General features: G+C 47.6%; 1 protein-coding gene across 1 annotated transcript; it reads left to right on the forward strand.

Moving 5' to 3' along the window:
- Positions 1 to 9,395: 9,395 nt before the first annotated feature.
- On the forward strand, positions 9,396 to 11,029 carry LOC112573758 (multiple epidermal growth factor-like domains protein 11). The gene is made up of 2 exons (XM_025254347.1): positions 9,396 to 10,416; positions 10,455 to 11,029. The coding sequence occupies exons 1-2, from the start codon at positions 9,396 to 9,398 to the stop codon at positions 11,027 to 11,029; spliced, it is 1,596 nt and encodes a 531-aa protein (XP_025110132.1).
- The last annotated feature ends 2,557 nt before the right edge of the window (positions 11,030 to 13,586 follow it).

Here is a 13,586-nt window from a genome sequence, read left to right on the forward strand (position 1 = left end):
CAGGTGAATTTGCCTTGACAACCGCTGTACAACTTTACCTGCAGTTTATAGGCTACACAATCTGCAATTAAAAGAGGACATTTGATTCTGCCAGCTGCACATGAAAGTCTGGTCCATAAGACATGGGTTGTGATATCAGCCCCACTGAAGTCACTGCACATGTAGGAGGTAGCCTAAACTAGAGGATATATTTAGCATATATTTAGCATATATTTAGCATATATTTACCTGATCTTCTGGACCCAAGCTTTGCACCTATGGATAAAGAAGCATTCAACTGTAAGAGGAAGTGATACAATATACTATATGCATGAAGTCAAAAACAAAGATAGGAAAAAACTAAACCTTTACATTAAGGAAACAAAAACAAAACCAAGCATTGTGAACTGTGAAACAGCTGCTTGACCACCAACTAATAACCTCTCCCTCAAACTCTGTACAATTTTTCTTCTTCCATTTAAAAACTTTTCATTCTTTTACATTTTTTTTTATATTACAGTACATACAGTACAAACACTTAAAAACAAGTGTCAATTTACATAACTATAACATAACACTAAAATATAGTCTCACTTTCTTCCTGTCTCTTGCACACTTTCTTTTTGTCTCTCTATCACACACATGTGCATAAACAAGCAAAGAAACCTACAGTTTCACTTACACTCCCCTCCTCCTCACTGATACATTATCTTGTAAAAAATGCACAAAGATAAAAATCATTAAACAATCATTACATACAGAAGTACATCAGGTTCATCTTATCTGGCATTTTTATACAGACATCATGTTATAACCCTGGCATTAAAAGATTATATTCCAGAAGTTTTTAACAATAATACAATCAAAGAACAAGTGCTCTATACTTTCCTTTGACTATGCACAGAAAGTGCAAAGATTCAATCAAATCTTGTTTTATGTTATATAATAAGTGTTTGTAGCTAACACACAGTGAAGGATATGGTACTGAAACAACTGGAGTTTTGTATCTGTTGTAACAGTAAAGGGATATGCTCTGCACATTTGTGTTTCCATTGACAGTCTGGAAAAGATATTTTCCATTTTTAATGCATATAGGAGGCGTCTGTGAGCCTAAGAGTTTACTGTGTACGTCTTCTGTGCCTTTGTATGTTTAGTTATGTCTAACAGTGGTGCATAGCATATAGTGTCTACCTCTGATTCTCTTCATTTATGATAAATGTTTTATATTTCACAATTAACATGATTCGGTTATAGTACTGTAAAAAAAAATTAACTGTATCACCATGCATTTGCTGCAATACTTAAAATTGCATAGGTATTCCATTATTGTCAAGTAGATCCCCAAATTGTTAATATTATAATTTAACCACTTTAATACTACCGTTAGCGTACTGCTTTTAGACAAAAATGTATTGAAAAATAATGGCTCGTGTAATAATTCTACAAGTGACGACGGCGATAAATCTATTGCAAAAGTCTGTAAAAATGGCGAACACATCTTAACAAAATTAATAGATTTCTTTCAGTACTATTTTCTAGAAAGTATCTTCCAAATTGCTGAAAAGTTGAAATCTGTGGATGAATTGGATATAAAAGGCACTTCCACCTTGCATTAAATGTACAAATCTTTCTTACCTTGTCAGAAATGCAGTTTACGTGCGTATGCTAGTGCAGTGTGGTTGAGGAAAAGTCTGGAAGTCGACGCAAGAGGAGCTAACTCTGGTGAAGATAAAAGACGCAGACGTGTTGAGCGGACATTTTAGTTGTACGTGTGGACGTGTGAGCTAAGCGAAGAATCTTAATAGAACTCAGCCTTCAAGAAGTAATTCCTTGCTTATAGCCGAAGTAGATTGAAAATCTATTCGTTACTTATTTTAAACTAGTTTCTATATATGATTTTTGGCAGTGTTAAAGATTTAATGTGTGGCGAAATCAGTGAATGGATAAAACGTAGTTGGCCAAGATAACTTATGGCGCGACAGAGAGGTGAGTGGGAAATGAAATGGAACATTATGCATAGAGAATTAATAAAGGTGAATTTGCTATGAATTATTTAGGAGGAAGAAAAAAGAGCTACTGCGACCCAGATGTGCAGGACGTCGACGAGAGACGCTGAAACAGTCTGGGAAGATCAACTGTAGATCTAGGTGTCATCATTTATTGACAAAGGCCTCGATCCCCCCAACCCCGCCAAGACAGCCAACCGACCAGCCCCCAGCTGCCGACAGCGTAGATTACAGAAGTCATTATATATTCATTGGCTCATCAGAAGATTCATGTGCTAAGGTGTTCCTCCAGCGGACTAACTTCGGCAAATAAGATTCAGGGCAGAAAATACTCCTCTGTTTACACAACATAAGGGGGAAGTAACCCTCGTTTGTTGAAGAATTACTTTAAGTGTCGTACCACTGATGCAAATGCAATAACCTACTATATGCTTGGAAATTGAAAAAGTCATTTTGGTTGTCACTTTGGTCTACAGCGATTTTTCATCTTTAATAGTTATCATAATGTTAAATTCCTCTTTGCCGGCGAAAGGTTCAGATTTGACCCACCCCGCGCAGTGCCGCCTGGGCCGGGTCGTACACATCGCTCTGTGAGTATAAATATGAATGAATACATAAGGGAGGTTACTGAAACCTTTAGGAGTTGTTCCACTATTGATTACTTCCCTTTAGCAGCTGGGGTGGGTGGGTGAACAACAAATCAGGGGTTTCATTATGTTCGAAACTAGGCAAAGATTCTGTGATCAAGCGTCATGTTAAAGTCAGTTACCGGTTACTCAATTCAACATGGATTTGTACTCAAACAACTGAAAATAAGAATAAAACAGTAATATTTAAATGGTACTTTATGTTTGTTTATATCGTGTAAATATATATTTTTTTAAAATTTCTAATAGTTGACCGACTTCCCAATTAGTGAATTCTCTGTCGCGTACAGTTACAATGTTTCATTTGATTTTACTACCAGTAATCAAAACCTATTTTTTTTTTACATTTTACACCACGAAAATGTTTTTAAAATGCTCTTTAGAACGGAGTATCACAGATAATTGTCTACTTTGTAGATTAATGGGTATAAATTAAAAAAAAAAATACCAGTCAAAATTTTATTGCTGGCATATGCTTCTACTGGTAGCATCGCGCACTTACCCCTATGTACGTTTTGAGTTAATACCATGATCAAATGCTTGTATTGAGGAAAATATCAGCATGCAATGATTTATTCGTAGTCACAACTATTAAAATTTTATCGGCTTCGCATCACTTTAAAATTTATTAAAATCGACATTCTTTCAAGAGTAAATGTCTCCAAGTACAGTCCTTTCATTTTTTAAACTTCATTTTACTGTTTGACAGCGGCCGTGAGATCCCAATCTTGTCTATATAAATTTCTGGTTTCTACAACCCACACCTTCTTTGGAAGGAAACCATGGAAGTGACTCAGAACTTATTAAAAAGTAAATCGCTTTTTATCGAACAAGCCATCGCCTGACAGATTGAGTTACTTTGTTCTCCAGTGATTCTTCAGTTTTCTTGTGCAACATCTCTGTTCGTACTTAAGCTTAATAGATGCATGTTGCATTCTTGTTTTTCTTAAGCTTAACCTGATTTAATCTCCGTCCCTACATAGATTTTAGAGCTTATTCTTTTTGCCAAATCTTTTACACTTTTATTTAACTCACTATCCTCAAAGTAGGGAAGAGAGCCTTTAGTTTACTAGTCCTAGAGAAGCAATTACCTATCTCCCCTAGTTCGGCCAATTTGGTCCCAAACAAATTTGTTTTTTAATTTTAAAATTTGTTTTACTTAATGCTTGAATTGCATTGTCACCGGAAATGAGTAACTGGTGAAAATTCCATACCTCCAGGACCATGGGAAAATTGAGTACAAAAGTTTCTGGAAGGGTACAGGGGTAGTGAGTTAAATAAAAGTGCCCGTTTGACCCAAAGACCATGTCTTCTTATTTTACTTACTGCCATTACAAATATTGTTAATGTCAGTTTGTCAACAGGTGATTTCCTATCTTCTTAAGAAGCCCACGCTTAATAATAATAAGAAGTGGGAATTTATAAACAATAAAAAATTATAAACGCTTAACAACTACCTCCCAATTTCAAACTTGTCTTTTCTCTCTAAGATAATTGAGAAAGTGATTTTGACTCACCTGTGGCCTTACAGGAACACCACCATATCCTTTACGCTCATCGACATTTTACAGTACTGAAACTACTATTAACACATTATCTGCCTTTGACAATGGTGATGACAGCAATACTGTTCTACCCTGCCGACTGAGTCTCACTCTGCTGTTAACACCACTGAAGTCTGTATTATTTACTATTATTAATTTTTATCATTACTGGTCTGCGCCGCGAGTGTGATCTATTTTGGACGTGGTGCTGCGCATTAAAAACACCCATCATTATCATCATCATTATTATTATTAGTGACGTGAACGACTGAACGACACAGAAAAATTGTAACTTAATGATGACAAAACAGAGGCCCTCTTCTGCTCTGGAAGAAGAAATCGTACATCATTCATCAGTCCACTCAAGTACGTCAAGGTGGGCGACACCAACATCATCATTTTGTAGTCCGTCCGAAATCTAGGATTCCTCGTTATAGCCTTGGATAGCCTCGTTATATCCCTTGTTATAGCAGTCTGTCCGTCGGCCTATCATGAGCCCCGTAAGACCAGCGCCATCTGCCATATTCTCTCTTTATGTGCTGCTACCATTCGTGTCTGTACATTTGTTCTATCTCAGCTTCATTGTAACTCCTTGCTTGCAGGCTGCCCTGTGTACCGTCTTCACAAACTACAGAAAGTACAGAACTCCGTTGCATGTCTGGTGTTTAAAGCTAGGAAACGGGACATGTCACTCCTCTCCCACGTTGTCTGCAATGGCTACCCATCTGTTCTTTCATTCAGTAAAAGCCTGTTTTAAATTTCTTGCAAGCTAATGTCTTCGATTTTTCTTAACCTCTCTTCCCCTGTACTCCTAGCCAGAGTGCTCTGTTCTTCATCTGATGCTGCTCTATCCCTGTCACCTGAACAGCCACATATGGTCACTGGCTGTACTCAAAACAGCGGCGCTTTCTTCCCTTCCATATCTGCCATCTACCCACCATCAAATCCTTTACAATCTTTGATTATAGTGCACGTTAAATGCTACAAGAATATGAATACTATAAGATGGGTCATAGAACGGTCTCCTGTGTCAATAGCGATGTCCGCGTTGCGCGCAGCGACCCTAGTGGTCTCCTTGCGGCATAGATTTAGGGGAGATAATTACATAACCGTTATGAAGAAGTTTTCCTTTTCGTCGTTTAGTAAATCACAGTCCAGTAATGTGCGCACCATCATGATGATATTTGTTTAGTGTACTCGCTGTCTTTGAAGTTTTTCTCGTACATGATTTTTCTGCAAACAACAAACAAAAGGCCTGCATCAGTAGGCGTTAAAAGAATGTTTACATTGATCTTGATATTTTTATATGATTATTATTTGTTTGAATGTTATTATTATTAATAACCATGGTAGATCCAGTGGATCACTACTAACTCAAGTGTACTGCTGGTCAGCCTGACTGGCAAGTACAAATAAATTTCAATGGCACCTTGATGCAAACAGTGCCATTGAGAACATTGGTGCAACTAGTCTGGATCGCCTTCAGCTTTTGTCCCCAAACTCATATTACTTACTTACTTGTTTACCCAGTGAACTCACAAATGGGTAATAAACATAAAATAAGGGAAATACAAATGGTGACTGACACTAGTAAACTTCTACAGAAAAGAATTGTGGATGCTTCACATTACCAAACTAAGAGGTACGGACCACAAGCGTTCTGGAGATGTATAAATCTAAAACTTTTGCACTTGATTAATTACTTCAAAGCAGTTTGCAAATTCACCTTTTTTGTCTCACTTTTTTCCTATCTTATAAGGTCCTTCGTCTTTTCTCTTCCTTTTTTTTTTTCTCTTCTGTTTATAGTTCGTTATTAGTTTTTATTTTTCTCTGCATTTTTCTTTAGAGGGAAAGACCCGCAGCTGCTTTAGTTTGTCAGAAGACAGATATTTCGATAGAGGTCATAAGTTCAGATGGCGATTTGAAGACAACAGGACTATGCGTCATAGGTCACTTAAAAAAACGTCATTTATGATACAAAGACAAAACAATAAATATTGACGTCACAGAATATTAACGCAAGATATCACAGACTGAGAATTGGTACCTGGAGAAAACCTCAGACATTTTGGTATGGAGCAATAGAGATATTGTAGTGTGGAGTGATGCCAACATTGTATCGAGAGTTGTAATCGACAGAATGTTGTTGTTTCTTTTCTTTCCTTTTTGTGTCTTGGGCCAACTCAAAGATCCTACGAACAGAGCCGAGTATGTTCTCTTTCTACAAAAAGAATACGATGCCGCCGAACGTTGGAATTATCCGTACATAGCAGCGAGCAAAGTCGAAAAGGGAATCCATGAAAAACATTCCAAATTATTCTTATAGAGACAAACAATAGGCACGCTCTAGAACGCCCCGCAAACAGACTGATATAGCAAGCGGCAGTACTTCCTGACCGATAGTATCTACCATGTGCGGGTGCTCGCACTACACTCTCTTGACTACCCCCAGCAACTCTTAGTGCTCGGACCTGCATTCAAGAACCAACGTGTACTTGCTGAACCACCCCAGACGACACAACAGGACCAGACTGTAATGCGCACCTATTCTTGAATACATACCCACTAACACCGTCGAGCTTACCGCCCGCTTACAACCGTCGATGCAGCCGCCGGGACAAAGCAGCCTTTGTATTGAGACCCCTGCAATTTACCAGTGCGGTGTCGTAAATGGAAGCTTTACGCTCTGTCCTGTATTCCCACGGGACGCTACTGCAATGAAAACTCGTGACGCGACAGTCTGCCAGTCGAAACCTCCACCGTAAAGATTACAAACAGCTGCTAACATGGCAGAAAAACTTCCCTCTCACAAAGAAATCGCCGGCCACTATGGCGAGATCACCGATGACACTCGCGACACAAACTTCCGGCCGCTGCACATACTTCTGCAAATGCTGCAAGCAACAAAAGTATTATCAGATTACAAAAACCTTCAACAGCACATTGTCACTTGGTACACAAACCGACCAAGCGGCCACGCACCAGAGGGACCATATCAACATGGTAAACGGAAGAGGATCTCTATTAACCACTACCTCAGACCGAAGTCCCTCGCTGCCGACAATTTCCAACTCACTAGTAAACACCCTGACAGATGACGTCCCATCCATGGCCATCTTATACCATCTCATTACAGCACCGACGACCTTACTCTGACCTGACCCCACAATTTTCGTATCGGCCTACACGCAACACAAAACAATAGGATACAAGCCCTAATCAATGGTCCAACTAGCGTCACCGACTACTAGTCTCAGAACTTCCGCTTCGTCACAAAGATGGTCTCCAAGTACGCATACAAACAACGTCTACACAGCCACACCATACAACCGTGTGGTCAATGAAGTAGACCACACAACCATTCACTTCCACGCTCGACATTTACAGTACTTTCACCAAAGCCAGGCGTGACTCGGGCAGATATTTGCCAAACTTTCTAAACCGCAACACTTGTACGGCTTCATCAGATATCATTCTTGGATGGCAAACTGTCCATTGCACAGTCGACGACAGGCTTTGCATCTCCAGCGACACGACGACACGCAAGTCAGTTCTTCAACGAGCACAAATAACCTATGATAAAAACAGCAGTCGTTCACAAACCTAACGGCTCACTTGTACTGAAGTGATTACTAACACCATTTGCACCAACTCTACGAATTAAATGCAAAGCATAGGCCATACTTCGAACACCGCAACGCCGCAAATCAGAAATGCAACGTGAATCCGGTACTAATGAACATATATAGAACAAGGAGACTAGTAGTGCAGTCCGAATACGCGTCGTGCCAAAAGGAGGTTCCTACAGGCGGACCTGACTGCTTATAGTAGGAGCCCGGCCGGATCTGTCTGACATCTGTGGGTACGTGCCCAACCTTGGCCAGATCAACGGGGAACCTCACCTCGCGCGTAAAAGCAACATACATCGACCAGCCAGCCATTTCGTCTAAATTCGACGGTTTTGTATGCGCAGGAACTTACGGAGACTTGCTTTAAAAGCGACAGTGCTTGAATGCCACATTCAACAAACACACTCAACTTCGGACAAAACCGCCCGAAGCGTGAAGAAAGCTGCAAAAGGGCTTCATGAACGAACACAATGCAACACCAAATGACTGAATCGGACGAATTACATGGCACGACTACATGCCAAAGAAACTGCTTGGCGCAGAGTACACAACTGTGATTCCCACAACATGGTATTTGCCTCTCAGGGAATGTCATTAATGCGTTATGGCTTCCCACGCGAATGTCGAAGAAAACCTTATCAAGCTTAGCCAAGAGGAACGACGGACACCAAACTTGTTCAAAGATGCTGGCCAGTGCCTTTTAAAACGACACAACTTGAAACACTGTAACTCCTCAGGGCATCTGCCCAAAAGATTACAAGTCTTCTAGGGATGGAAGGAAGAGACTGTAAATGTTATTGTGAGCCTGCACGTCACGTGAAAAGTAAAATATACACTCGGCTGTCTTTGGCGCCAGACCAGTATCAGTACAACAGATGGAAACTTGCCCGCCGCTGGTGTGAAAAAAACTCACAAGGGCCGGCATACAGTGTACAAACAAACTGTAATTATCCTGCAACGACATCCGATGCACTCACTGGCAAAGTCGCTACAGCCAGTGCTTCGCTACCGCAAGTGACATGTATAAGATGCGCTATGCAGCACCTCTTAGGACGAAGAACGCCGATTTCGGCCCTTCCAGAGAACATTACGGGATAACGTCTGACTGCTCTCGCGAACCGTGGCCGCTGCTGAGAAGAAAAGATCACATCGACCCAGACAGGAGCGGTGTGACGCGGACCAACACGGCTTGGTGCAAAGCACGACACATAATGTCTGCGACACAGAGTTGGAAGGAGTCTACAGGCACTGCACGACAACGCTTGTCCCGCTGCAGGCTAAGCAGTACGGCGATCCCCATGTCTCAGGAGTTTTGTGCGAGATTGTCCTACTAATCGGACGACCAACGTTGCAAAGCCAGCCGAACTGCGGATGCCCATATCAGCGCTGCAAAGCACGCACAATTAGGAACAACTGGACAAGGATTGCATCTAACATTGCGCAGAGCCAGCGTCACGTGCCACTGGATGCCACACCAAGGACAATTCGACGTGATAGCCTGCTGCTGCCGGCTACACTCGTCTCGCAAGGTGCATAACTGGCTGGACATGGCGGGTGCCTGAGTGTACTACAAGTGTCCAGCTGGAACGCATGGCGTTCAACTGCACTCAGAGACTGCGGACACTGCCTGGACAACAGCACGCAGAGCAGACGACGTGTGATTGCCGTCACCGGAATGTCCACGAGCAAATGTGTGTCTGGACGCTGGACTGGCAAACACGCAACAAGCAGTGCGCTTCTGGCACATTTGGAGCCAAGTGCGCGAAAGTTGGAGCTGTGCAAACGGTAGTGAAACGTGCAGCGCTGCCGACGGCCTGTGCACCAGGTCGTGTGCTGCGCATTCCACCGGGGAGGACTGCGAACACGGGTGCGCCAGCGTGCGCGGGCGACTCTTGCCTTCACTGCAAAGGATCGCACGGCCAGTGCTTGCTGCCTCAAGGAGCGTGTCAAGACGGCTGCCAGGCCGGCTGGTTCGGACGAGAGTGCCGACTTCGGTGCCCGCCAGGAACACACGGAGTGAACTGCTCACGCGACTGCGGTCGCTGCCTGGAGAGGCCTGGTGGCCCAGGTGCAGGGTGTGACGCGGAGACCGGGTCGTGTGCAGACGCTGGCGTGTGCGAAGCTGGCTGGACGGGAGATAGGTGCGACAAAGCTTGCTCGCCTGGCACCTATGGTCGTCGATGTTCAGCAGTTTGCGGCGCCTGTGCCAACGCCTCAACGTGCAGCAGCGTCAGCGGAGACTGTCCTGCAGGCTGCCAAAATCTGCGTCGGGGAACAGATTGTCAAACGCCATGTGCAGCATGCGCGTCGCCGTCTTGCATTGGGTGCAAAGGGTCGTTTGGCCAGTGCCTGTCGCCTGAAGGAACGTGCCTGCAAGGGTGCACCGCTGGCTGGGCGGGTGCTGAGTGTCGATACAAGTGTCCAGCTGGAACGCATGGCGTCAACTGCACTCGAGACTGCGGACACTGCCTGGACAACAGCACGCAGGAGCAGACGACGTGTGATGCCGTCACCGGGGAATGTCCACGAGCAAATGTGTGTCTGGACGGCTGGACTGCAAACACTGCAACAAGCAGTGCGCTTCTGCACATTTGGAGCCAAGTGCGCGAAAGTTTGTGGCAGCTGTGCAAACGGTAGTGAAACGTGCAGCGCTGCCGACGGCCTGTGCACCAGGGGGTGTGCTGCGCATTCCACCGGGAGGACTGCCGAACACGGTGCGCAGCGTGCGCGGCGACTCTTGCCTTCACTGCAAAGGATCGCACGGCCAGTTGCTTGCTGCCTCAAGGAGCGTGTCAAGACGGCTGCCAGGCCGGCTGGTTCGGGACGAGAGTGCCGACTTCGGTGCCCGCCCAGGAACACACGGAGTGAACTGCTCACGCGACTGCGGGTCGCCTGCCTGGAGAGGCCTGGTGGCCCAGCAGGTGCAGGGTGTGACGCGGAGACCGGGTCGTGTGCAGACGCTGGCGTGTGCGAAGCTGGCTGGACGGGAGATAGGGTGCGACAAAGCTGCTCGCCTGGCACCTATGGTCGTCGATGTTACAGCCAGTTTGCGGCGCCGGCGCCTGTGCCAACGCCTCCAACGTGCAGCAGCGTCAGCGGAGACTGTCCTGCAGGCTGCCAAAATCTGCCGTCGGGGAACAGATTGTCAAAACGCCATGTGCAGCATGCGCGTCGCCGTCTTGCATTGGGTGCAAAGGGTCGTTTGGCCAGTGCCTGTCGCCTGAAGGAACGTGCCTGCAAGGTGCACCGCTGCTGGCTGCGCGTGCCGCCTGAGTGTCGATACAAGTGATCCAGCTGACACGCATGCGTCAACTGCACTCGAAGACTGCGGACACTGCCTGGACAACAGCACGCAGGGAGCAGACGACGTGTGATGCCGTCACCGGGGAATGTCCACGAGCAAATGTGTGTCTGGACGGCTGGACTGGCAAACACTGCCAACAAGCAGTGCGCTTCTGGGCACATTTGGAGCCAAAGTGCGCGAAAGTTTGTGGCAGCTGTGCAAACGGTAGTGAAACGTGCAGCGCTGCCGACGGCCTGTGCACCAGGGGGTGTGCTGCGCATTCCACCGGGGAGGACTGCCGAACACGGTGCGCAGCGTGCGCGGGCGACTCTTGCCTTCACTGCAAAGGATCGCACGGCCAGTGCTTGCTGCCTCAAGGAGCGTGTCAAGACGGCTGCCAGGCCGGCTGGTTCGGACGAGAGTGCCGACTTCGGTGCCCGCCAGGAACACACGGAGTGAACTGCTCACGCGACTGCGGTCGCTGCCTGGAGAGGCCTGGTGGCCCAGGTGCAGGGTGTGACGCGGAGACCGGGTCGTGTGCAGACGCTGGCGTGTGCGAAGCTGGCTGGACGGGAGATAGGTGCGACAAAGCTTGCTCGCCTGGCACCTATGGTCGTTCGATGTTTCAGCAGTTTGCGGCGCCTGTGCCAACGCCTCAACGTGCAGCAGCGTCAGCGGAGACTGTCCTGCAGGCTGCCAAAATCTGCGTCGGGGAACAGATTGTCAAACGCCATGTGCAGCATGCGCGTCGCCGTCTTGCATTGGGTGCAAAGGGTCGTTTGGCCAGTGCCTGTCGCCTGAAGGAACGTGCCTGCAAGGGTGCACCGCTGGCTGGGCGGGTGCTGAGTGTCGATACAAGTGTCCAGCTGGAACGCATGGCGTCAACTGCACTCGAGACTGCGGACACTGCCTGGACAACAGCACGCAGGAGCAGACGACGTGTGATGCCGTCACCGGGGAATGTCCACGAGCAAATGTGTGTCTGGACGGCTGGACTGGCAAACACTGCAACAAGCAGTGCGCTTCTGGCACATTTGGAGCCAAGTGCGCGAAAGTTTGTGGCAGCTGTGCAAACGGTAGTGAAACGTGCAGCGCTGCCGACGGCCTGTGCACCAGGGGGTGTGCTGCGCATTCCACCGGGGAGGACTGCCGAACACGGTGCGCAGCGTGCGCGGGCGACTCTTGCCTTCACTGCAAAGGATCGCACGGCCAGTGCTTGCTGCCTCAAGGAGCGTGTCAAGACGGCTGCCAGGCCGGCTGGTTCGGACGAGAGTGCCGACTTCGGTGCCCGCCAGGAACACCGGAGTGAACTGCTCACGCGACTGCGGTCGCTGCCTGGAGAGGCCTGGTGGCCCAGGTGCAGGGTGTGACGCGGAGACCGGGTCGTGTGCAGACGCTGGCGTGTGCGAAGCTGGCTGGACGGGAGATAGGTGCGACAAAGCTTGCTCGCCTGGCACCTATGGTCGTCGATGTTCAGCAGTTTGCGGCGCCTGTGCCAACGCCTCAACGTGCAGCAGCGTCAGCGGAGACTGTCCTGCAGGCTGCCAAAATCTGCGTCGGGGAACAGATTGTCAAACGCCATGTGCAGCATGCCGTCGCCGTCTTGCATTGGGTGCAAAGGGTCGTTTGGCCAGTGCCTGTCGCCTGAAGAACGTGCAAGGAGTGCACACGCTGGCTGGCAGCGGGTGCTGAGTGTCGATACAAGTGTCCAGCTGGAACGCATGGCGTCAACTGCACTCGAGACTGCGGACACTGCCTGCGAGACAACAGCACGCAGGAGCAGACGACGTGTGATCCGTCACCGGGAATGTCCACGAGCAAATGTGTGTCTGGACGGCTGGACTGGCAAAACACTGCAACAAGCAGTGCGCTTCTGGCACATTTGGAGGCCAAGTGCGCGAAAGTTGGCTGTGGGCAGCTGTGCAAACGGTAGTGAAACGTGCAGCGCTGCCGGGCCTGTGCACCAGGGGGTGCTGCGGCATTCCACCGGGGAGGACTGCCGAACACGGTGCGCAGCGTGCGCGGGCGACTCTTGCCTTCACTGCAAAGGATCGCACGGCCAGTGCTTGCTGCCTCAAGGAGCGTGTCAAGACGGCTGCCAGGCCGGCTGGTTCGGACGAGAGTGCCGACTTCGGTGCCCGCCAGGAACACACGGAGTGAACTGCTCACGCGACTGCGGTCGCTGCCTGGAGAGGCCTGGTGGCCCAGGTGCAGGGTGTGACGCGGAGACCGGGTCGTGTGCAGACGCTGGCGTGTGCGAAGCTGTGGACGGGAGACTAGGTGCGACAAAGCTTGCTCGCCTGGCACCTATGGTCGTCGAATGTTCAGCAGTTTGCGGCGCCTTGCCAACGCCTCAACGTTGCAGCAGCGTCAGCGGAGACTGTCCTGCAGGCTGCCAAAAATCTGCGTCGGAACAGATTGTCAAACGCTATGTGCAGCATGCGCGTCGCCGTCTTGCATTGGGTGCAAAGGGTCGTTTGGCCAGTGCCTGTCGCCTG

The sequence above is a fragment of the Pomacea canaliculata genome, linkage group LG10, assembly GCF_003073045.1.
Source record: "Pomacea canaliculata isolate SZHN2017 linkage group LG10, ASM307304v1, whole genome shotgun sequence".
Classification (NCBI taxonomy): Eukaryota; Metazoa; Mollusca; class Gastropoda; order Architaenioglossa; family Ampullariidae; genus Pomacea; species Pomacea canaliculata.

Coding starts and splice junctions, on each gene's coding strand:
- LOC112573758 (XM_025254347.1), top strand. CDS start 9,396: ATGGCGTTCAACTGCACTCAGAGACTGCGGACACTGCCTGGACAACAG. Junction 10,417..10,454: donor TTGGAGCCAAGTGCGCGAAA/GTTTGTGGCAGC, acceptor TGAAACGTGCAG/CGCTGCCGACGGCCTGTGCA.